General features: G+C 40.0%; 1 protein-coding gene across 3 annotated transcripts in view; it reads left to right on the top strand.

Annotated features, from left to right (window-relative positions):
• The first annotated feature begins 769 nt into the window (after nt 1–769).
• The window catches only part of CNOT6L (CCR4-NOT transcription complex subunit 6 like), a 115,969-nt gene continuing 92,911 nt past the window's right edge, over nt 770–23,827 (top strand). The window contains exon 1 of one of the 3 annotated variants that reach the window (XM_070372559.1): nt 770–1,171. Coding sequence is in view for 2 of the 3 variants with exons in the window: in XM_070372558.1 (XP_070228659.1) it covers nt 1,470–1,474 (5 nt within the window). In the remaining variant the exon portion in view is untranslated. Of the gene's footprint in view, nt 1,172–1,332; nt 1,547–23,827 lie in introns of those variants that run through there. The other 2 variants (XM_070372558.1, XM_005890198.3) reach the window with 2 other exon arrangements.

Here is a 23,827-nt window from a genome sequence, read left to right as displayed (position 1 = left end):
TCACCTCTCACAATGCAACTTACAGATGTTACACGTTAAAAAAAAAATTAAACCACAGAAGATGCCAGGAAACATTTTCTTCGGTCACTTCCTTCATCTCACCTGGCATCCCAATCGCCACCTTGAGCAGCGCTGGCTGGGCTTCGCGGTCAGGCCGCCTCAGGCGAGCGCGCAGTAAACAGCGCCGAGTCCCGGCGCGAACACTGGGTGAGGCGGGATCGCTAGTGTCTTCCCGCCACCCCCCGTGGCTTTGCGGCTGTGTCTTTCTGATAACCGACCAGCCTCCCCGGCTCGGCTCTTCACTCATGCCAAGAGAAACGAGTAAGAAAACAGCAAGGGTAAAGGAGAAAATGGGCAAGAGAACTGGCAGCCCCGCGCGCACGCGCACTACGGCCAAACGCGGCGCCCTGGGGGCGGGGCCAAGGCGCAGAGCTGAAGCTCCGCCTCCTCCCCCCTCACCCCACCCCTCCGCGCGGGGGAGTGACTGACTCTCGCCAGCCCCTCCACGTCAATCAACCCTCCTCCTTCTCGCACTCTCCGCACCTTGTTATTAATCTCAATACCGATATCCCGCGGACGCCTCTCCCCCGACTCTCGGGGGTGTGAACGTGTGTGAGCGAGAGCGGAGGCACCGAAAGCTGGCGTCTCGGTGCAGCACTCTCGGCCCCGGCAGCAGCAGGCGCAGCAGCAACCCCCGCAGCGGCGGCAGCCCCAGCGCCAGGAGGCCAAGGCCAAGGCCAGGCTCTGCGCGGCTCTCGGAGTAATAGCCGCGGCTCCAGCGGCTGCGAGGGCGCAGCTTCCTCGGGCAAGGGCCTTCGCGTCGGCGGCCGCGGCCGCGGGGCCTCTCCTGCGCGTCCGGGGTCACCGTCCCCGAAGCCCGGCGGCGCGGCCCTTGGTCCCCTCCCCGCCCCCCATCCGTCTCCTTCTCGCTCCCCTCAGCCGCCCTCCTCGCCGCCGCCTTTGCGGTTCCTCAGGCGGCCCGGCCCGGCCCGCCCGCCCCGCGTCCCCTCCGGCCGGTGCCTCTCCCCCCGGCGGGCTGCCTGCATGTCTTTGCTGCCCTCAGCCCCGCCGCCACCGCCGCCGCCGCCTCCCCCGCCGCCGCAGCACCAGCAGCAGCCGCCCCGCCGCCGCCGCCGCCGTCGCCGCCCGGACCCCGGCGCGCTGAATGCAGGTGAGGAGGGGGTCGCAGGCCCTCGGGGGACCCCAGGCCCGGGCGCTCTGCGCGCCCGTCCCGCGCGAGCTGGGTTCTGGGCCCGGCCGGCCGCCGCCGCCGCCGCGGCTTCCCTTCGGGGCGGGCTGGCGGGAGCGAGGCCCGCCCGTGGGTGTTTGTGTTTGCGTCTGCGGCCGCGGCTCCGGAGGGGAAGCATCTGTGGGGGCCGGGTGCGCGCGCGCGCGCGCGTGTTTGTGTGTGTGTTTCCCCTGCCGCGGGGAAATGGCTGCTGTTGCTCCTTCTGGGCCGGAGGAAGAGAATGAGGTAGAGTGTTTTCGTGCCTTCGAGTAGTATCCAGAGCGTTGGGCAGAGGAGCGCGACTCCCGGGGAAATGAGGTGGGAGAGGGCCGAATGTGCGAGGGGGTGTCGTGCGAGTTGGGACTCCGGCGGGCGGCGAGGCGGCCAGAGGACTCAGAGCGAGTGGGTGTGTGTCGGGTGCGGGGCTGACCCGCGTCTCTTTCCGAGGCGGCGAAGGTTCCGGTGTGTGTGTGTGTGTTGGGGGGTGGTCCGTGCCCAGGGCCCGGGACTCTGGGGGCCGATTCAGAGTGTCCGGGACCCCCGAGTGGCGCGTCCCTCCCCCCTTTGTGGCCGAGGCTCCGGAGAGCCTCGCAGGTGAGAGCTGCCCCGCGGGGACCGGGGAGGGTGAGTGTGTGCGCGGCACACGCACAGCAGCCGGGCCCGGGAGCCGCGGGTCGGGGCCGCGCCGCCGTTGCCGGGGCCGCGGCAGGAAGCGCGCCGGCCTGCAGCGAGGCCTAACCTCCTCGGCTCCCGCCCGCCCGCCGGCCGGCCTCCCTGCCTCCCGCCGGCATCCCCGGACGCCTCGCGGGGCGCGGGGCCCTGCCTCAGGCCTGGGCAGGTGAGGGTCGGAGGCGGGACGCGCGGATCGCCGCCGCCTCAGCCGCCCCCGCGTCTCCTGAGGAGCGGCGGAGGCAGCTTTTGGCGTTCCAACTGCGAGCTCTGCCCGTCGCCGGCGGTGGGACCCGAGGGAAAGTGAATCTAAGCAGTAAATCTCGCGAAGACGCGGTGTCGAGGTCTCTTCTTTTAATCCTTTCCTTAAGGCTGTGTGTGGAGGGACGAAGTACATATTTCCTTTTTTTCGTTGCAAATACTTTCCCGTTGATAATACGCTTTTTTTTTTTTTTTTAAGATTAAATTTTTCTCAGAGGGGCGGGGGAAGAAATGGAAGCTGGCTTCCCTGTCCTGTGGTGGTGGAAGGATTGGATGGAGTCTGTGGGTTTGAAATTGTTTTATCCTGCCTCCTAGGGGGAAAGGCGTGTACGCGCCGAGCTGAGGAGGTCGGTGAGGAAGAGGAAGTTACTGGAGCTGTCATCCTCCTCAGCACGGCCAACTCTCGAGCTTAGGCTGTTCAGAGATGCATTGTGTTGAGGGAGTTGGGTACACAGGGGAAGCTCAGGACTGTATTTCAGGGGATACTGCCTTACTGGCTCTAGTTCCCTTAGTTATCAATCAAGATAGTCACTTATTGAATACAAACAAGTTTTCCCTCACAGTCTCCAAAACCTAGAGCAAGCCGCCTCTTTTGTCTGCTCTAAGCGTGTGCTCTTAGAAAGCTATTTTGAGAGTAGTTTAAGCAGAACGCAGCTGTAAAGGTAGATCTGCTGCCAGTAGGCGTACGCTGCATCTCAGAACCAAGTATCAGTGGTGGTTGGATGCTTATTTGCTATTTACTTTATCTTTCCCACTCTCTAATTACGTCTAGTTAGCTCATCTAGCTAGCTCATCTAGCTGAAAGTTCAATGGATGAAATCTTTATACAGATTCGATCCTTGTCGGCCACGCTCCGTGTCATGTCCAGAGGTTGCTCCTTTCTGAACCTAGTCTCACAAAGAAATGTTTCCTGCTGTTCGTGGGGGGAAGTGTCAAGGGGAAGAGGACGAAGGGTGGCGAGCTGTTTTCTGTGACCACTACTGGAAAAACAACACACGTAGTTTAGTGGTCAGAGGACTTGTTTTAAGGACCTCAGAACTCTGTCTGTGCCATTTATCTTAGTTCTTTCACTTTAGGCAAGGTACCTAATGTCTCTTAAGCCTGTTTTCTTCATCAGTAACAACGAGATAAGACATTTATAGTAAGGTCCTGAGGATAAATTAAAAAAAAAAAAAAAAAACTTTGGGACATAGTAGGTACTTAGTTAAATGTTAGTTTTTTGTTTTTTGTTTTTTTTCTCCTACAGCCCAGATTGTGGGCACTGAGATGCGTGTAAGTACAAATACTCATTGGATTACTGAGAGCAATATTATGTCACTGTATGTTAAAAATCAAGACAATAGAATATTTCAGATATTTCAGAATATTTCACATATACCTTTGATATACTTAATGTATTGAATATATCAAAGCAACGTTAAATGTTGTATTTTAGAAGTCTTTTTCTTAGAACGAAGACTGTCAGTAAAATAGCCTAGTGTCCTAATTTATAGAGACTATCTGGTCATACCTAATTTGTTCTCATATTTTTGAATAGGGCATCTTTCAGTTTCGTTTACTCTTTTTTTTGAGTTCTTGCTATGTAGTCCTGTAACAAAATCTTAAGCTATATACAGCACATATATATTAAGACACAATCAAGTGTGAAAAAGGATCAAGGGCCTAGAGTTTATTTATGAATATAAGTGCCACACAATTCCCATGCAATTGTTTCAGTTCAAAACCAAAAGCTTTTGGAATATTTTCCTGAATGGAAGCAAAAATTTTCTATCAGTAATTTCAAAAATCTTCTATCAAAAATCAGCTTTCAGTAATTTTCCATTTTTAAAAATTCTGTGAGGAGTGGTAAATGTGGTGTTCATTTAATTTTAATTGTACTGTGGTGGGAAAAAATAGCGATATGGAAAGGTAAAGGCAACAGAGAGGTTAAATAGTTTTCTTCTTATTTGCGGAAGGCAGGGTGAAGATGATGTGGGAGGAGTTTCATTAGTTTAAATTTGTAATACCTCTGTTTACTAACACCAGGTTTCCTTAGGCCTTGTATCATTGTTATTTATATCAGCAATGTTAAGCTTGAAAAAACCCAAGTAAAGCATTAAAATTTTAACACATTTGTGAAGTATGTTTGTGAAGGATAGGGGAGAGAACTTTATTAGAATGGAAAATGTCATGGTTTTGTTAAAGTGTATATGTTATGGGTGTGTGTGCATTTACAGTGGACAGAATTATCTGCCATATGGTTATATTTAAAGGAAAAATTATTTAAAATTAGGAATAATTTTTAATCTTTAAAAACAATAAAATGGAAATGAATTTTGCCCTTAACTCAGGCAAAATTTGATAGTTTTTATTAGACATTTTGGATTATTATTAGACATGAATATTACTATAAGAAAATAATTTGTAATTTTTTAATTGGGAAAATCGAGGAAGACATTTTTCTATTATAATCGTGAAAATAAATGTTAATGAAATAATATATTAAGTGAACAATGAACTTTATTATTTACAGTGGGACTCTTGCTATCATTTAAAGTAGTTTGCAAGAAAATTAAGGTGGAAAACTGTTTAGGTTTTAAAATTTAATGTTACTTAAATGGGCTTTTAGATAATCTTTCCAAAATAGCCCTTATAAATGTTTTTAATTAGGGAGAATTGAAATATTTAAGATTCATGCATATTCTACTTTGGGTAATGCTAATTAGGGTAATAAATACATTCCAAAATTTCAGTGGCTTAACACATGTAAGTTTGTATTTTGCTCACATTAACAGACTAGTGCAGGTGCTCCTTGTTAGCAGGCTTGTGGCTTTTCTCCATGTGGTAATTGAGGGACATAGATGCCTTACATCTTATGTCTCCACTGTTCCCTGGAGCCTTGGAGCCCTGCCTGTAACCTACAGGACATTTAAGAACCCCCAAAGACAAACATCTGCCCACATTTCATTGGTAATAATTTGTCACACAGCCTTATTTGAATGCAAGGGGAATGGGATTGTTGTCTCTGGGTGGTGAACAGCTTGGGGCATTTCATGAAGTTATTTCAGGTGGTAGCATATATTTGTGAAATTATGTCTAAAAGGTGAATTATAATACTTAAAATTGCTTTCCTTCTTCAAAAAGTAAAGTTGTGTGAAGAGGTTGGGGAGCAGTGGGAAGAGAAGGGAAGGGTAAGAGCCACAGGAGGAGGAGGAGAGATGGACCTCTCTTCTAAGGTGGGTTTGAATGACAAGTAAATGTCAGGAGCTATTTAAAGATACAGATTTTACAAAGAACTTTACAACTGGATTTTATAACCTTTAGTGGGTCTCTCCTGTACTCTCCAGTTGTTGATGGCCGTTGTGGTCTACTGGGTTCTGACTGTTTGAGTTATTTCTGTTTGTACTTTGAAAGCTGTTAACTTTGAATTTCAGTTTCTGAAGTATAGTTTCGTGGGAAACATATCCTTTGAATTTTCTTTTTCTGTTGGGATAGAGCATTATTATCATTATTATTTTAAAGGAATATCATTTAGATGGACCTTACTGTTTTTTAATGTTTTCTGTTGCTGTTTTTGTAATTCTAAAGTCATTGTAATTAATATTTTGTGAGCCTTAACCCAGAAAGAGCAATAAAATCATCAAGTAAACAACAAAGACTTAATTATTAACTTGTGCTCATGTTTCATGATGAAAATACTACAACTTTCTTTGACCACCTGCACTAATACTGAACCTTTAAATTAACTTTATTTCTGGACAACTTTAATTTTAATTGAATTGTAGTTTATCTTTTATTGTCTAGGATTGTTCTAATGTGAAAACTTGTTCTAGGTACACTTTTATTTATCCTTATTCTGAAGAATTTGATTAGGAATCTGGGGAGTTTTGTGTATTTCTCTATTCCCCAAAAGGAAGATTTTAGAGTAAGTCTGACTAACTTCTATATGCTAAGTAATTTCTAATGTTTTGCATTTTGAAAATTAGAAACCCTATTTGAGGGCCTATTCTGTACCCATTATTATGTTGTTGTTTACTCACTAAGTTGCATCTGACTCTTTTGCAATCCCATGGCCTGTAGCCTGCCAGACTCCTCTGTCCACGGGATTTCCTAGGCAAGAATACTGATGCAAGCTGCCAGGGGGATCTTCTCTACCCAGGGATCGAACCCACGTCTCCTGCATTGGCAGGCCGGTTCTTTACCACTGAGCCACGAGGGAAGCCCACCCATTATTGTACTTGGTTCTAAAAAGAAAGAAATAGAAGAGACTGTTGTGAAGCTTATAGCTTATGAATAAGTGAAGTAAGGCATATAATTTAGTTATTTCAATACAATAAGTGAACAAGTGGGAGTTACTACAATATAAACTCTTTACAGGCATTCTGAGAGAGAGTAACAAAATGGATTGGTGGGTGGGCCAGGGACTATTCAAAGTTGAGGATTTTTTTGGTTAACAGCTTTTTTTGAGATATAATTCACTTATAGAAGTAGCCCATTTAAAATATATAACTCAGTAGTGTTTAGTATATTCACATTTGTGCAGCCATCCCAAAATTTATAGAACATTGTAGTCACCTGAAATATAAATCCTGTATTCTTTGAGTTATCTTTCATTTCCCCGTGTCCTTAATTCTAGGCAAACACTGATCTACTTGTATTTCCATATACATTTTAGGATTAGCTTATCAATTTCTGCAAAGAAGCCAGCTAGCATTTTGATAGGAATTGTGTAAGTTTGTAGCTCGATTTGGGGAACATTGCCATCTTGACAATTTTAAATAAGTCTTCCTGTTTATGAAAACGCTTTATGAAAAATCTTTCCATTTATTTAGATCTTTAATTTGTTTTGACAGTGTTCTGTAGTTTTCAGAGTATAAGTTTTAAGCTTCATTTGTTGTATTATTCCTAAATATTTTATTCTTTTAGATGCTGTTGTAAAAAGAATTCTTTATTTCATTTTTGGGCTGCTCACTGCAAATATATAAAAATACAATTGACTATTGTGTGTTGATCTTGTATTTTGCAGCCTTGCTGAACTTGATTATTAGTTCTAATAGTTGTTTTTTAAATGGATTCCCTCTGGTTTTCTGTATACCAAGGATCATGTCACCTGTAAATAAGTTTTACTTCTTTTCCAGTCTGAATGCATTTTATTTTGTTTTCTTGCTTATCTGCCCTGGCTAAACCCTTCAGTCCTTTGTTGAAAAGAAGTGTCAAGAGCAGATACTCTTGTCTTGTTTCTGGTCTTGGGAGGAAAGCATTCTTTCTTCCACTGTTAACTATGATACTGGCTGTGGGGTTTTCGTAGATGCTGTTTATCAGATTGAGGAAGTTTCCTTCTGTTTTAGTTTGTTGAGTGTTTTTATTATGAAGGGGTGTAGAGGTTGAGTTTTGAGGGAAATATGAAATAAGTGAAAAAAAAAATGAAGATGCTAAGACTTGTAATAAGTGGCAGATAATGATGCTTAACTTGTTTGGGAAAGAGGGGCTAAGCTTTTTCCCCCTTCTTTTTCCCTCTCCCTTCTTTTCTTTCTTCCCTATCTCTTTAATGCTCTTTAATTGTCTTCCTATTAATCCGTATACACATTTGGAGGGTCTTTAATCCTTTAGTGAAGATTTTTTGAATAACTCATATTTCTTGATCAGTGGAGAATATTGCTTCTTTTGAAAACATTTATTAAAAACAGTGTGGAGAATTTTTAAAGTTAGTTTGATGGCTAGATTGGAGGGGGACACAGGAAGCAGGGAGAAACTAAATCATCAATGAATTACTAAACATAGAACCTTGAGTATTCTTTGGAAGGACTGATGAAGCTTCAATACTTTGGCCACCTGATGCGAAGAGCTGACTCATTGGAAAAGACCCTGATGCTGGAAAAGATTGAGGGCAGGAGAAGGGGGCAACAGAGGATGAGATGGTTGGAAGGCATTACTGACTCAATGGACATGAGTTTGCGCGAACCGTGGGAGATGGTGAAGGACAGGGAGGCCTGGTGTGCTGCAGTCCATGGGGTCGCAAAGAGTTGGACATGACTTAGTGACTGAACAACAACAAAATAATTGAAAAAAGGGAACAAACCTTTGTGGTATCAAGTGTATGTTTAATTAAGAATTCTATGTTTACTTTGAACCTGGCTGTCACCTGACTTTTTCTCCAAAACATTTCAGAATCAATTGTTTTGCCTCTGTAAGTTTTCTGCATAGTTTTCTATGAAATTTAATAGATTTTTAAAGGAAGTTTTGTGCTCCAAGGTAAGGTTATATTTCACTTGATGTAGTGATTATTCTTCATTTACTTTTTGAAATTTTAATTGTTTCCATGCAGCTACATTCTGATTAAATGTTTTTTTTTTTTTTTTTAATTTCTGTCCTTCATGTTGTAAGCCTAAGAAATCAAGTAACTTTGGGTCTCAAGGCAAAAACTGATAAGTAGTAACAATTTTTGTTTTGTATTCTCTTTTGTACCAGGATTATTTTCATTAATCTTTTAAGTCACCTTAAAATCTCTCTACAGGTAAAATTTTATTTCTAATTTTTTGAAGAATAAGTAGTTCACTTTGCTGTGAGGCTCAATATTTCATACTAAATGGATATCTGGTAATCGGGGCTTTTAGATTGTTTTCATTTATTAACAGTAGAAATTGGTGACTCAGATTGGTGATACAAAATAGAAGTTACAACACTTTATCTTTCTTAATATTCATCTTGAACCTCTCTCTGTAATCTTACACAGCTTAGAATCTTTTTTTGTTTTCCTAAATTACTTAAATTCCCTGTGAATAAAATAAATAAGTTATATAATACCAGTTACAAATACTGCTAAGAGAATAGAATAAATTTAGGATACACCAACCTTAATTTCTTTCTATACGAAGACTTTCTTGGGATCTTTACATATATATCCGTTGCTTTCTGATCATAATGTTTATATTTAAGTAAAACCAAAAAAACTGACAGCATATGTTGTGCTGTAGATTCCTGTGTAGTGTAGTCTCCTGCAAAATTGACATACAAATTTCTGAAATAATATATTGTGATTATGTACAGAATGATAACCTTGAAATAACGAGAATGTGAATCACCAAAGTATATCTAACCTATTAATAAATATTTATTAAGCTCCTACTGGCTACGTACTGTTACATTGAGGATTCTGGGGAATACGTTCAGAATATAGTCTTTCATACTAGAAAGTGGAACTTGTGTTTATTGGACTACTGAATTCTAAGGACTATGAAAGCCATCCCCTTCACTTTTAAATATGTAATCTAAATTAGTATACATAAAATTCCTATGAATGAGACAGTCTGATTCTCATTCTCTTGCTGCTTAAGAATGTGAGCCTTTGATCCTTCACTTTTCTAGTTCTTGGGAAAATTATTTAACTTCTCCATGCTTTAGTTTTCTCATCCGTCATAGGGAGATAGTAATTGATAGTCCTTATCTTACAGGGTTGTTGTGAGGGTTAAATGAAATAGTCATAAAGTGCTTAGAACAGTGTGGCACATCAGAAGTAAAAAAGCAAAGCAAAACTAGAAAACTCTTATGTGATAGCTGTGACTGTTTCTTGTTGTTAGGGAGCCATACAAGTTAAATAACAAACCTTAAACATTGAAAAACACAGTATTTAAAACAAGATCTGTTTGACTCCAAAATATTTACTCTTGATACCACTTTCACTTAGAGTGGATGTAAGCCTGAGTAAGTAGTTAGCTAGTGAAGGCAAGTATGCTAACTAACAAAGAACATTAAGTGCTATATCATATACCAGAGTACATATGGGTGTGTAGCCTATAGGGATATAGACAGGAGGTAGAAGTTGATCTCACCTGTATAGTTAGAAGGAAAGAAAGGAAAAGTTAAATGGATTACTGCAGCATTCTTGCTTGTTTCCCACATCCATTATGCTGTTTTAACTTCTGTTTCTTTGTATGTGTTATCACCAGAGAAATCCTTTAAAGATTTATTCAGTATTTAAAATTCTTAATAATGTTACTATTTTTTGGTTGTCTATTTTGTGCTAAGGCTAGGAGTTGGCAAAATTTGTATGTGAAAGGCCATAAGGTAAACATTGTGGCTCTGTGGGTCGCAAGATCTCTGTTTTGTATTCTTCTTTGGTTTCTTTCTTTTTTGTTAAATAAACAATCCTTTAAAAATGTAAAACCATTCATTGCTGGCAGGCCAAGCCATAGTTTATTGACTCCTGTGCTAGGAGATTTTTTACATGAATTAACTTCTCTTTAGAATCTTGGCAAAATTGATATTATCAATTTCTATTTTGTATTTGAGGAAACTGAAGCTTAGAGAGGCAAATTTGATGAAAGTCACATAGCAAATAAATGACACAAGAGGTCGAATTCAGATTTAGGTCATGGGAATTCCTCAACTTGTCTGCTTTCCAGCATATCCTGCTGCTACTTACTGCTTTTGGAATAAAATGGAGCTTTCATAGCATTATATGTGAGGCTCATTATGATTTTGTCCCCTTGTACCTTTCCAGTTTTATTGTTTATTACTCCTCTCTCTTCAAACATATTCTCGAGCCTAGCCAAAATGAGTGACTTTTACGTAGTCTGGTTTGTGCTTTATATGTGCTTACAATACCTTATACTTTATGATCTCACGGACTTCTTTAATAATTCACGTTAGGTGCTCCAACTCCAGGAAACCTTGCCTCCCCCTTCTAGTCTTTGCTTTATGCTCTTTCTCTGTGCTCCCCTAGCATCTGTGCATCCCTCTTTTGTGACATTTACCATACTGTCTTGTATTTACATGGTTTATGTCTCTGCTTTCTCATTAGACAGATTTTTAAAGAATATTTATTTGACTGCACCAGGTCTTAGCTGTGGCATATAAGATCTTTAATTGCGGCATTTGGGATCCAGTTCCCTGACCAGGGGTTGAACCCCAGGCTCCAGCATTATGAACATGGAGTCTTAGCCAGTGGACCACCAAGGAAGTCTGTGTGCTAAGTCACTTCAGTCATATCCGACTCTTTGCAACCCTATGGACTGTAGCCCACCAGGCTCTTTTGTCCATAGGATCCTCCAGACAAGAATACTGGAGTGGGTTTTCATTCCTTCCTCCAGGAGATCTTCCTAACCCAGGGATTGAACCAGTGTCTCTTATATCTGCAGGCAGGTTCTTTACCACTGGCGCCACCTGGGAAGCCAAAAGGAGTCTCCTAGACTGAGATTTAAGTATTTGTTACAAAGTAGGAGCTTAACCCCTACTATGTACTAAGTGTTTAGTATATTTTAGGGGCCTAGTAACTGTTTATTGAATGAATGAATCAATCAAATGTCATTGCAAATCATAGAAGTTATATCAGCAAATATGTAGTAGCAGAAAGTCATGCGTCCAGATTCCAGGAGGAAGAGGACATTGAGTTAATATCTGGTTAAATTCTGGAATTTCAATGCGAACAAGGGAGGTGATAAGGCAAACTGGAGCGTGATTATTATGGAGGGGTTTGAATGAGGAATTTCAGTTTGAACCTAGGTTTAACCGTAGAGCACCAGGTGGCTTTTTACATTTATAAATTAGATTTCTCTTATTAATATGTGAATTTTATGTCATGATATTGTTTGAATGATATAGGACATGGCTGTAGAATTGTTTTGATAACTATTAATAGTTATTGCAGATATGGCTCTAGAATCATGTCATTATCAATACTATTAAAGACATTGGGAGCATTGAGTGATATGGAGAGATTGGGGCAGTTTGAAAATAATTATTTAAGAAGATTAATCTGGTTGAGGTATGCAGAATCAGTTAAGATCAGAATGAGAAAAGGGAGCCTCTTTTTTAAAGAATTAAAATACGAAGTGATACGTCAGGAGAGAGATCTGTGTCAATTGGGATAGAAAAGAAAGCTTTTAAGTGACATCAGTGATTGAAAATGAAGGAAGAAGTCAGAGGTAGCTGAAAAATCTGGAGGAGGATATGATTTGGGGAAGAAAATTTTGAATTTTGTATTAGACAAACATTAAAATTGGAATTTATTTATTTTTGTCTGAATTTAGGCCCTGCTTACTTTATGCCTGAATAATTAGAATACGCTATGATTGGTTTTCCCTTCCTCTGTCTAATGTGTGGGTGTTGAGCTTGGATATGAGTGGATGTTTGGTTGTATGGACTCTTTGGCAGTCTGGAGGAGACTGTGGAGCCTTTTTAGAATAATGATTTTAACTGAATGAAATAAGATTAAAAAGGAATGTGTTATATTGAAATACATAAAAATAAATATGATATATTAATGTATGTGCCCCTGTATCAATGCAGTTAAAAAATAAGATCTAGTAGTGAGTCTAATAACTACCATAATTTTAAAGTAGTGATACATATGTAGATGATATTTTGAGGTATATGTAACAACTAACGTTATATGAAAATACAGCTTGTATTAGTGATAAAAATCCTGGGTACTGCTAGCATTACTATGGTAGATTGTCTAGGTCTGGCTGAAAGAGGTACTAAACTTTAATTAGAGGTTAGTGAACCTAGGGATAAAATTTTTTTTCTTTTACAAATTTACGTTCTCTGACATTTATGGATCCCAGGTCAATAATCTTTGCTGTTGTCTCCTGGTTTCAATTTGCTGTATTTATTTTTGTCATATTATTCTTTTTCCTTGCAGATGGTAATATTTTTTCATGTTTACTTTTGTAAATAATTATGTACTCTTTGTGTAAAAAAAAAAGATGCTAAAGAGCATAATTTTCTGGTTATCCTGTCTCATGGAAATCAAGACTGTTAGTATAATATGTATAGGAATAGATATACATTATCTATTTCTGGGTAATATGACCTTATATAACCATATTAACGTAATAAACTTTGTTGTTGTTCAGTCAGTCAGTCATGTCTGACTCTTTGAGACCCCCTGGACTGCACACGCCAGGCCTCCCTGTCCTTAACCATCTCCTGGAGCTTGCTCAATCTCATGTTCGTTGAGTCGCTGATGTCATCCCCTTCTCTTCCTGCCTTCAGTCTTTCCCAGCATCAGAATCTTTTCTAATGAGTCAGTTCTTCACGTCAGGTGGCCCAGCTATTGGAGCTTCAGCTTCAGCATCAAACCTTCCAGTGAAAATTCAGGCTTAATTTCCTTTAGGATTGACTGGTTTGATCTTGCAGTCCAAGGGACTATCAAGAGTCTTCTCAAACATCGCAGTTCAAAAGCATTATGATCCAGCTCTCACATCCATACATGACTATTGGAAAAACCATTGCTTTGACTATAGAGACCTTTGTTGGCAAAGTAACGTCTCTGCTTCTTAATATGCTGTCTAGGTTCTTCATAGCTTTTTCTTCCAAGGAGCAAGTGTCTTAATTTCATGCTGCAGTCACCATCTGCAGTGATTTTGGAGCCCAAGAAAATAAAGTCGGTCATGTTTCCATTGTTTCCCCATCTATTTGCCATGAAATGATGGTACTGGATGGCATGATCTTCGTTTTTGAATGTTGAGTTTTAAGCCAGCTTTTCACTCTCCTTTTTCACTTTCATAATAAATTAAAAGACGCTTACTCCTTGGAAGGAAAGTTATGACCAACCTAGACAGCATATTCAAAAGCAGAGACATTACTTTGTCAACAAAGGTCTGTCTGGTCAAGGCTATGGTTTTTCCAGTGGTCATGTATGGATGTGAGAGTTGGACTATAAAGGAAGCTGAGCACTGAAGAATTGATGCTTTTGAGCTGTGGTGTTGGAGAAGACTCTTGAGAGTCCCTTGGACTGCAAGGAGATCCAACCAGTCCATCCTAAAGGAGATCAATCCTGGGTGTTCATTGGAAGGACTGATGCTAAAGCTGAAACTCCAGTACTTTGGCCACCTGATGTGAAGAGTTGACTCATTTGAAAAGACCCTGATGCTGGGAGGGATTGGGGGCAGGAGGTGAAGGGGACGACAGAGGATGAGATGGCTGGATGGCATCACTGACTCGATGGACATGGGTTTGGGTGGATTCTGGCAGTTGGTGACGGACAGGAAGGCCTGGCGTGCTGCAGTTCATGGGGTCGCAAAGAGTCGGACACGACTGAGCAACTGAATTGAACTGATACTGTTATTAAAACTTGCTTTTTGATTTAACATTATATTATTGACAATTTTTCTATCAGATATGCATTAAAAATTTATAGCTTAAAAAAATTGAGGTATATGTCACAAACACAAAATTCACCATTTTCAAGTGTACACTTCAGTGGTTTTAGTGTTTTCACTGTGTTGTGAACCACCACTATTAATTTCAGAACATTTCCATCACCCTCAAAGGAATCTCATATCTGTTAGCAGTTCAGATTTTCCCATTCATTAATTTGCTGACAACTACCAATGTACTTTCTGTCTCTGTAAATTTACCTATTCAGGGCATTTAATGTAAATGGAATCATATAATGTGTGACCTTTTGTGTCTGGCTTTTTTAACTTAGCATAGTGTTTTCGAGATGATGCCATGTTGAAGCAGGAAACACAACTTCATTCCTTTCTATGCCATTGTATGGATATGGGCTTCCCTGGTAGCTCAGACGGTAATGAATCTACCTGGAATTCAGGAGTTTGATCCTTGGGTCGGGAGGATCTCCTGGAGAAGGGAATGGCTAGCCACTCCAGTTTTCTTGCCTGGAGAATTCCATGGACAGAGGAGCCCAATGGGCTACAGTCCATGCAGTCACAAAGAGTTGGATAGACAATATTTTACCTGTTCCCAGCTGATAAATATTTGGGTTGGTGCCAGTTTTTTGGCTGTTAAAAATAATTCTCCTATAAATATTCATGTAAAGGTATTTTTTTTTTTTTGGACATAAATTTTCTTTTCTTGAGTATATCCCTAGGAGTGGAATTACTGGATCATCTGTATTTCTGGGTTTAACTTTTTGAGGAACTGACAGACTTTTCCACAGCACCTGCATCGTTTTATATTTCCATGTATCATTTTTTTAAGTAAAAAAATTTTTTTATATTTATTTTTAATTGAAAGATAATTGCTTTACAATATTGTGTTGGTTATGCTTTTTAATGACTGGATTGTAGTCAATTTTATTGATGTGCTGTATAATTCAGTCCCCTATTGATTGGCAATTAATTGATTTCCTTATTTTCTGCAGTTATAAACAAACACCTTTGTCTACTGTTTTAAAGGGTAAATTTCTAAGAGTGGACTTGCTAGATTAAAATGATTTCACATTCAAAATTTTGCTATCTTATCAGGTTGCACTTTTATGCTCCTACCGGTTGTGTCTATTTCCCCACACTTTGATATTAATCTTTGCCATTTTGATAATAAAGTCACATGATTAAAAAAGTCTTCAACTGATGATTAGTGGAGTTACATTTTTTTCACTTTTTTTGGTCATCGTATTTCTTCTTTTGTGATTTGCATGATCATGACCTTTAACCCTAATTTTTCCTTTGAGAGGTTCACATTTTTTTCTTATCGATTTGTAAAAGCTGTTTGTATTTTAGAAACATTACCTCATTGCCCATAAAAAATATTAGAGACCTTTTGCTCCACTTTGCTCTTGAGTTTATGACTTTGCTCTTTGTCTTATGGACATTGATGTTTAATTTGTCATTGTTTTTCTTTAGTCTTTACCTTGCTTTGAAGTCTTTTTACTCCAAAATTACAAGATTATTATTCTTCATTTTCTTCTAGAAATGTCTAAAACTTGTCATGGTTTAGTAGAAGCAGTTTAGATTTTGCAGTTGGATTTAGCCATGTTTAAATTCCAGTCCAATCATTCACTAGCTGTGAGGTGTTGGATATTTCACAACTTATCTGTATTTCAGCTTTCTCATTGGTAAAATGGCAATTAACAAGTAGTTTATAATTTTAGAAAAATTAAATGTATAATGCATGCAAATCATTTAGCACAGTATCTGGACATATACTGGGCTTTCGATACATGTTTTCTTCTCTCACATTTATAAACTCTTATCTTCCTTCAGCCTACTTAAAATCTAATTCTGAAGATAAGATGGGAAAGTTTCAGGAAGAGAATGGTCCTCAGTTTTTAAAACCAGAGAACCACGCAGAATGAATATTGACTGAAAAAGGGATTGAAAATCAGTTTAGTAATTTGAGTCCATATATGTTTAATAAGAATACTTTTTTATTAGAGTGGTAAGAGAGACAGACATATTTTAATAGGATGAGGACTAAATAAAGCCATACAATGTACTCAGTCATGTCCGACTCTCTGCAACCCCATGGACTTCAGCACGCCAGGCTTCCCTGTCCATCGCCAACTCCCAGAGCTTGCTCAAACCCATGTCCATTGAGTTGGTGATGCCATCCAACCATCTCATCCTTTTCATCCACTTCTCCTCCTGCCTTCAGTCTTTCCCAGCATCAGGGTCTTTTCAAATGAGTCCTTCATATCAGATGGCCAAACTATTGGAGCATCACTTTCAGCATCAGTCCTTCCAATGAATATTCAAGACTGATTTCCTTTAGGATTGACTGGTTTGATCGCCTTGCTGTTCAAGGGACTCTTTCAAGAGTCTTTTCCAACACCACAATTCAAAAAGCATCAGTTCTTCCATTTCAACTTTATTTATGATCCAACTCTCACACCCATACATGACTACTGGAAAAACCATAGCTTTGACTGTACAGACCTTTGTTGGAGAAGTAATGTCTCTGCTTTTTAATATGCTGTCTAGATTTGTCATGGCTTTTCTTCCAAGGAGCCAAGTGTCTTTTAGTTTCATGGCTGCAGTCACCATCTGCAGTGATTTTGGAGCCCCCCAAAATAAAGTCTCTCGCTGTTTCCATTGTTTCCCTGTCTATTTTCCATGAAGTGATGGGACCAGATGCCATTATCTTCGTTTTTTTGAATGTTGAGTTTTAAGTCAGCTTTTTCACTCTCTTTTTTCTCTTCCATCAAGAGGCTCTTGAGTTCTCCTTTGCTTTCTGCCATAAGGATGGTGTCATCTGCATATCTGAGGTTATTGATATTTCTCCCAGCAATCTTGATTCCAGCTGTGGTTCATCCAGCCCAGCGTTTCTCATGATATACTCTACATATAAGCTAAATAAGCAGGGTGACAATATACAGCCTTGACGTACTCCTTTTCCAATTTGGAACCAGTCAGTTGTTCCATGTCTGGTTCTGACTGTTGCTTCTTGGCCTGTATACAGATTTCTCAGGAGGTGGGTAAGTTGGTCTGGTATTCCCATCTCTTTAAGAATTTTCCACAGTTTATTGTGATCCACACAGTCAAAGGCTCTAGTGTAGTCAGTGAAGCAGAAGTAGATGCTTTAGTCAAAGAAGTAGAAATAGATCACATGAAAGATGATTTTCACAAATGCAGCATGTATCTATCATTAGTATATCTCTGAGGAATAGTTGTGATTCTTCCTTTTTCTCTCATTGGTAGAATGTTGGTTAGAGGATAGGGTTACCAGTACAACATATATTGTGTGTATAAATTGTACACAAACTTAGGTCATTTTTACTGCTATTAGTTACAAATTACAATGCTTGTAGCACATTTCACAGTCACAACCCCTGAAGACTGTTGCTCCATTCAAATTTTATTCTTCTTAGTAGCTTATTGTTGAACTTAAACATTTCTTTATTAAACTACAGTTTTTGTAAATAGTTAAATATTCTTTGTGGTAAGCAACTTTAAGTACATTTTAGAAAGAGATGGGAAAGATGTAAATGTTTACAATGTGGTAATCATTGTTTACCTTTTCCTCATCTTTCCTAGACGATAAGGTTTTTGGGCCAAGGAACACAGTTCTAGTAATTAAAGATATAATGGATTTTTGATGTGTTTTTAAAGCATTGAATTTTGTTTTAGTCTTTTTTAAAACAACCTCAGAGTTTTAAAAATTTGTTAATAAAACTCTTGGCGTTCATCATAGGAAGAAATAAAAGACATGGATTATGTGCAACTGGGTTTTAGAAAATGATACCAAATTTTATTCCTTGATTCTGGGTAACTGTCTGTTGTTCTTATACCGTGCTCATTTTGTCAGCCTCAAAACAAGAAGGAGGAAATTCTGTATTGGTTAGTTCAGGAGGAAGGTAATGAGTTTAAGTAACAAAACAGGAAATTTGTTCCTCTGTGACCTTTGATGCATTTGTGAATTTGGCATTTTGACTATAGGGTTGAAATTTAGAAGAGTTTCATATTTAGTTTACTTTGTTGCTTTTGGAGAGTATCTACCTGTCAGGGAAAAACAGGACTCCAAGTTAAAGGCTCCGCTGCCTTTGTGGGAAATAATGGACAATACTCTTCGTTTTGCTGACAAAATCTGGGTATCTGTGTTTTACAATGGCTGGGTTTTGCTTTCACATACAGCCAGAGTATCCTTTTCCTGGAACCAAGCGTGACTCAAAGCCTTTGTAAGTTCTCCTATTCTTTATCCTTTTAAGCAACTATTTTAGGAACTGTTTTAAAGCTGACACCCCTCCCGTTCAAATCTTTTCCTCTCAGCACAAAGCGCCACCTTCTTGGCAGTCTTTTGTATGAGTGGAGTGGGTACTCTCCTTAGGCATTTATTTCTGTCAAAAAGTGGATTAGCTGCATTGTTTAATGCTATCTCGTTCGGATCAGTGTAAGTCTGCATTGGCCTTGCCTTTTAAATTCTTTCATAATTAAGATGCTGGCACCTTGGAACTCTTTCCTGGAAGGAGCTTTTCTTTGTGCCTTTTATTGAGTCTGATCCTGGAGTTTGGTTACTAAGGTTTTTCAGTTTTATTTCACTGTTTTAAATGGAGATTTGTAGATTTAGATACAGCTTTTCCAAATTCTAAACTCTGGTTCTCAGATAAGTGAGACTTTTTAACACCTCTCTATGTATATTTGGCTATGTGTATCTAAGGCAGGTTGCTGTTTTTCAGTTGATAAATCTTGTCCAACTCTTGTGACCCAATAAGCTGCTGCACTCCAGGCTTCCCTGTCCTTCACTGTCTCCTGGAGTTTGCTTAAACTCATGTCCATTGAATTGATGATGCCATCCAACCATCTTGTCCTCTGTCGCCTCCTTTCCTCTTGCCCTCAGTCTTTTCCAGCATCAGGGTCTTTTCCAATGAATCAGCTTGGCTGTTCACATTTTGTTCAGGTCAAAAAGTATGGGACAGCGATTATGATTACTCTCAGACTTTGATGTTAGTCAAGAAAACTTAGTATTCAAGATTTAATTAAATTATTTCCCCCAAAGAAATAGAAAAGCTATTATGCAAAGGGTTCATTAGTTAAATCCTTAGTTTTTGATTCAGCTATCATGTTCAGTTTTCTAGTAATGGAAACCAAATGTTTTCTTGAATTAGTTGTTTAAATTTTCTTGAATGAAGTGTTTAAATTTTCTTGACGTAATACAACTTTCATAGTTAATACACAGATGATTTTTTTGCTTATATAAACCAACTTACGGAGAAGGCAATGGCAACCCACTCCAGTACTCTTGCCTGGAAAATCCCATGGGCGGAGGGGCCTGGTAGGCTGCAGTCCATGGGGTCACTAAGAGTTGGACACGACTGAGCGACTTCACTTTCACTTTTCACTTTGATGCATTGGAGAAGGAAATGGCAACCCACTCCGGTGTTCTCACCTGGAGAATCCCGGGGACGGCAGAGCCTGGTGGGCTGCCGTCTATGGGGTCGCACAGAGTCGGACACAACTGAAGTGACTTAGTAGCAGCAGCAAGGCAGAACCTGAAATTAGAAGATAGGAGAAAGAAAAAGATGAAGTATTCTGTTTTGTTATGAAGTATTAGCATAATACTTCACATATAACGCATTGGACTAAGTCCTATTTTTCTAGTAGATTTGTTATTTCAAGTCATAGGAACTTTCGTACTCTTGATGTGCTTACTTTTAAACAGTGTGTGACTTATCTATGTGATCTGTGATCGTTTTACAAGTGCCCTTGTAGCCTGTATCAGTTTGGGTGTGAACATACTTACTCTTCACTTTCTTCAGCTAGCAAAGATGTTTTCATTTCTGGTATGTTCAAAACAACAGACTTTGCTGTGGATTCTTAGTATGCTTTCAGATTGCACAGAGAACTGGTTGAAGAGAATAATAAGTATTCTTTGAGTAATACTTATTACTGATTAGCAGTTTTAGGAGAATGCTTGCAGTGAATTTTCTGATCTTAAATTGTAGACATCTTTAAGAATAGAAAGGCTTCCCTTGTGGCTCAGCTGGTAAAGAATCCGCCTGCAGTGTGAGAGTCCTGGGTTCAATCCTTGGGTTGGGAAGATCCCCTGGAGAAGAGAAAGGCTACCCACTCCAGTATTCTGGCCTGGAGAATTCCGTGGACTGTATAGTCCATGGGGTCGCAAGCAGTCAGACACGACTGAGTGACTTTCACTTTCACTTGAGAATAGAATACTTTTGCTTGTGTTTTTTCTCCTCTCTCTAACTTTGGTAGATTAACTGTGGTGGAGAAGAGGAATTCAAAGGAGAAATCCTAGCAATCAGATATAGTGACCTTTTATGATTAGTACGTTAAGGACAGTGCTGGAGAATAGACCAACAACTTCGCTTGTTTATTTTTGAACACATGCCAGATGTGTTGGATAGTTCCCTCTTGACTACATAATAGCATCTCGAGTATATAACAGTATGGAAATTTTTTTCTCATCCTGTGTTTTTTTTTTTTTTTTCCTGCTTACCTGGGTATCTTACAACTATCCTTCAAAGAGGGATGTGAGGGCTGTGGAATTAAATCCTCAGAGAATTTGGCAGATAAGAGTATAAAATGTAAAAATCCCAAACCATTTTTCTTATTTTGTCATTGTATTTGTGATTGAAGTAGGAAATGAAAGAGAGGAACTGCTAGTGTGAGAATTCATTAGAGAAATGGGAAAATATTTTCCCTTGTGTTATCTCAAAGTTTGTTGAATAATAAGCCACACTGTAATGGATGTTACATTTGTTGTGCCTGTAACAGAAAATAGAACTGTTTCTGAGTTACTGTGTACTCCAGGTTACTTGGATTTGGAATGTTAGGAATATGATTTCATGTTAGGAATATGATTTCAATAGGATTTGGGTAGCCCTGGATCTCTGACTGTACTCTCATTTGCCTATCTGTCCAGCTAGTTAGAGTTGTACTTGTCTCTTTGGGGTTTCTTTTTTCTTTTTCTTTTATTGGAGTGTAGTTGATTTGCTGTGTTGTATTAGTTCTTTTTCTGACTTCACTTAGTATGATAGTCTCTGGGTCCATCCATGTTGCTGCAAATGGCATTATTTCATTCTTTTCTTATGGTTGAGTAATAGTCTAGCTGTAAATCTTTATCCCTTTCTCCCTCCGTGGGGAAATCTTTATCCATTCCTCTGTCCTTGAGGTTTCTGAGGGGACTACATACATGAAGAAAAATGACAATTAGCAATTTATTAATATACAGGCTTTGTGCTGAACTGTTTTAAAGTCAAGACCTGTATAGACCTCCTACTCCTCAACTCTTCTGTTTCTAGATGAACTTCTTGAAAAATCAATTTTCCTAAGAATCAATTTGCTGAAATTACCAAAATTAATTCCATTCACTCAGCAAAATTATTTTGAAATTTATTCATGTTGTTGGGTATATCAATTGGTTGATCTTTTTTCCCATTTTCCATAAACGTCTTTTATTTTTGTTTTTATTCTTTTAACCTGTTTTAAAAATTGTGGTTAATTTATAGCGTTGTGTATGTTTCAGGCGTACAGAAAACTGATTCAGATATATATATGTGTGTGTGTGTGTGTACATATATATTTTCAAATTCTATTCCATTATAGCTTATTCAGTTCAGTTCAGTCGCTCAGTTGCGTCCAACTCTTTGCGACCCCATGAATTGCAGCACGCCAGGCCTCGTCCATCACCAACCCCCGGAGTCCACCCAAACTCATGTGCATCAAGTCGGTGATGCCATCCAGCCATCTCATCCTGTCGTCCCCTTCTCCTCCTGCCCCCAATCCCTCCCAGCATCAGAGTCTTTTCCAATGAGTCAACTCTTTGCATGAGGTGGCCAGAGTACTGGAGTTTCAGCTGTAGCATCATTCCTTCCAAAGAAATCCCAGGGCTGATCTCCTTCAGAATGGACTGGTTGGATCTCCTTGCAGTCGAAGAGACTCTCAAGAGTCTTCTCCAACACCACAGTTCAAAAGCATCAATTCTTCACCGCTCGGCCTTCTTCACAGTCCAACTCTCATATCCATACATGACCACTGGAAAAACCATAGCCTTGACTAGACGGACCTTTGTTGGCAAAGTAATGTCTCTGCTTTTTAATATGCTGTCTAGGTTGGCCATAACTTTCCTTCCAAGGAGTAAGTGTCTTTTAATTTCATGGCTGCAGTCACCATCTGCAGTGATTTTGGAGCCCCAAAAAATAAAGTCTGACACTATTTCTACTGTTTCACCATCCATTTCCCATGAAGTGATGGGACTATTACAAGATGTTAAATACAGTTCTTGCGCTATATATATAGTAGGACTTTGTTGTTTATATATATAGTAGGACTTTGTTGTTCACCAGTATATATATAGTGGTTTGTATATATGTGTGTTAATCCAGAACACCTAATTTATCTCCCCTTTCCCTCTGATGTCCCCCTTGGTACCATAAGTTTGTTTTCTGTGTCTGTTTTGTAAATAAGTTCACTTGTGTCATTTGTTAGATTTCACGTTTAAGTGATATCATGTGATACTTTGGAGACAGGAATGGCAATCCACTCCAGTATTCTTGCCTGGAGAATCCCATAGACAGAGAGGCCTGGCAGGCTACAGCCCATGGGGTTGCAAAAAGTCAGACACAACTGAGCAACTAACACTATCCCTGACTTTGGGCTTCCCTAAAAGCTCAGTTGGTAAAGAATCTGCCTGTAATGTGGGAGACCTGGGTTGGAGACCTGGGTTCGATCCCTGGGTTGGGAATATCCCCTGGAGAAGGGAAAGGCTACCTACTCCAGTATTCTGGCCTGGAGAATTCCATGGACTACGGTCTATGCGGTTGCAAAGAGTTGGACACGAAAGAGTGATCAGAACACACGTGATATTTGTCTTTCTCTGTCTGACTTTGCTTAGTATGATAATCTCTAGTTCCATCTGTGTTGCTCCAAATGGCATTATTTCTTGGACTTCCCTGATAGCTCATTTGGTAAAGAATCTGCCTGCAATGCAGGAGATCCCAGTTCGATTCCTGGATCAGGAAGATCCCTGGAGAAGGGATAGGCTACCCACTCCAGTATTGTTGGGCTTCGCTGGTTATTTCATTATTTCATTCTTTTTATGGCTTAATGATATTCCATTGTATATACGTACCACATCTTTAATCCTCTGTAGGTGGACATTTAGTTTGCTTCTGTATATTGACTGTTCCTGTAGTTACGTACAGGTGTGAGTTGGACCATAAAGAAAGCTGAGCACCGAAGAATTGATGCTTTCAAACTCAGGTGCTTGGAGAAGACTCTGCAAGTCCCTTGGACAGCAAGTAGATCAAACCGGTTAGTCCCAAAAGAAATCAATTCTGGATATTCATTGGAAGGACTGGTGTGGAAGCTCCCGTATTTGGCCACCTGATGCGAAGAGCTGACTCATTGGAAAAGATCCTGATGCTGGGAAAAATTGATGGCAGGAGGAGAAAGGTGACAGAGATGGTTGGATGACATCACTGACTCAATGGACAGAAGTTTGAGCAAACTCAAGGAGAAAGTGAAGAGCAGGGAAGCCTGGTGTGCTGTA

The sequence above is a fragment of the Bos mutus genome, chromosome 6, assembly GCF_027580195.1.
Source record: "Bos mutus isolate GX-2022 chromosome 6, NWIPB_WYAK_1.1, whole genome shotgun sequence".
NCBI lineage: Eukaryota > Metazoa > Chordata > Mammalia > Artiodactyla > Bovidae > Bos > Bos mutus.
The sequence above is the reverse complement of the archived record's forward strand: the minus strand, read 5'-3'. Positions and strand labels throughout refer to the sequence as shown.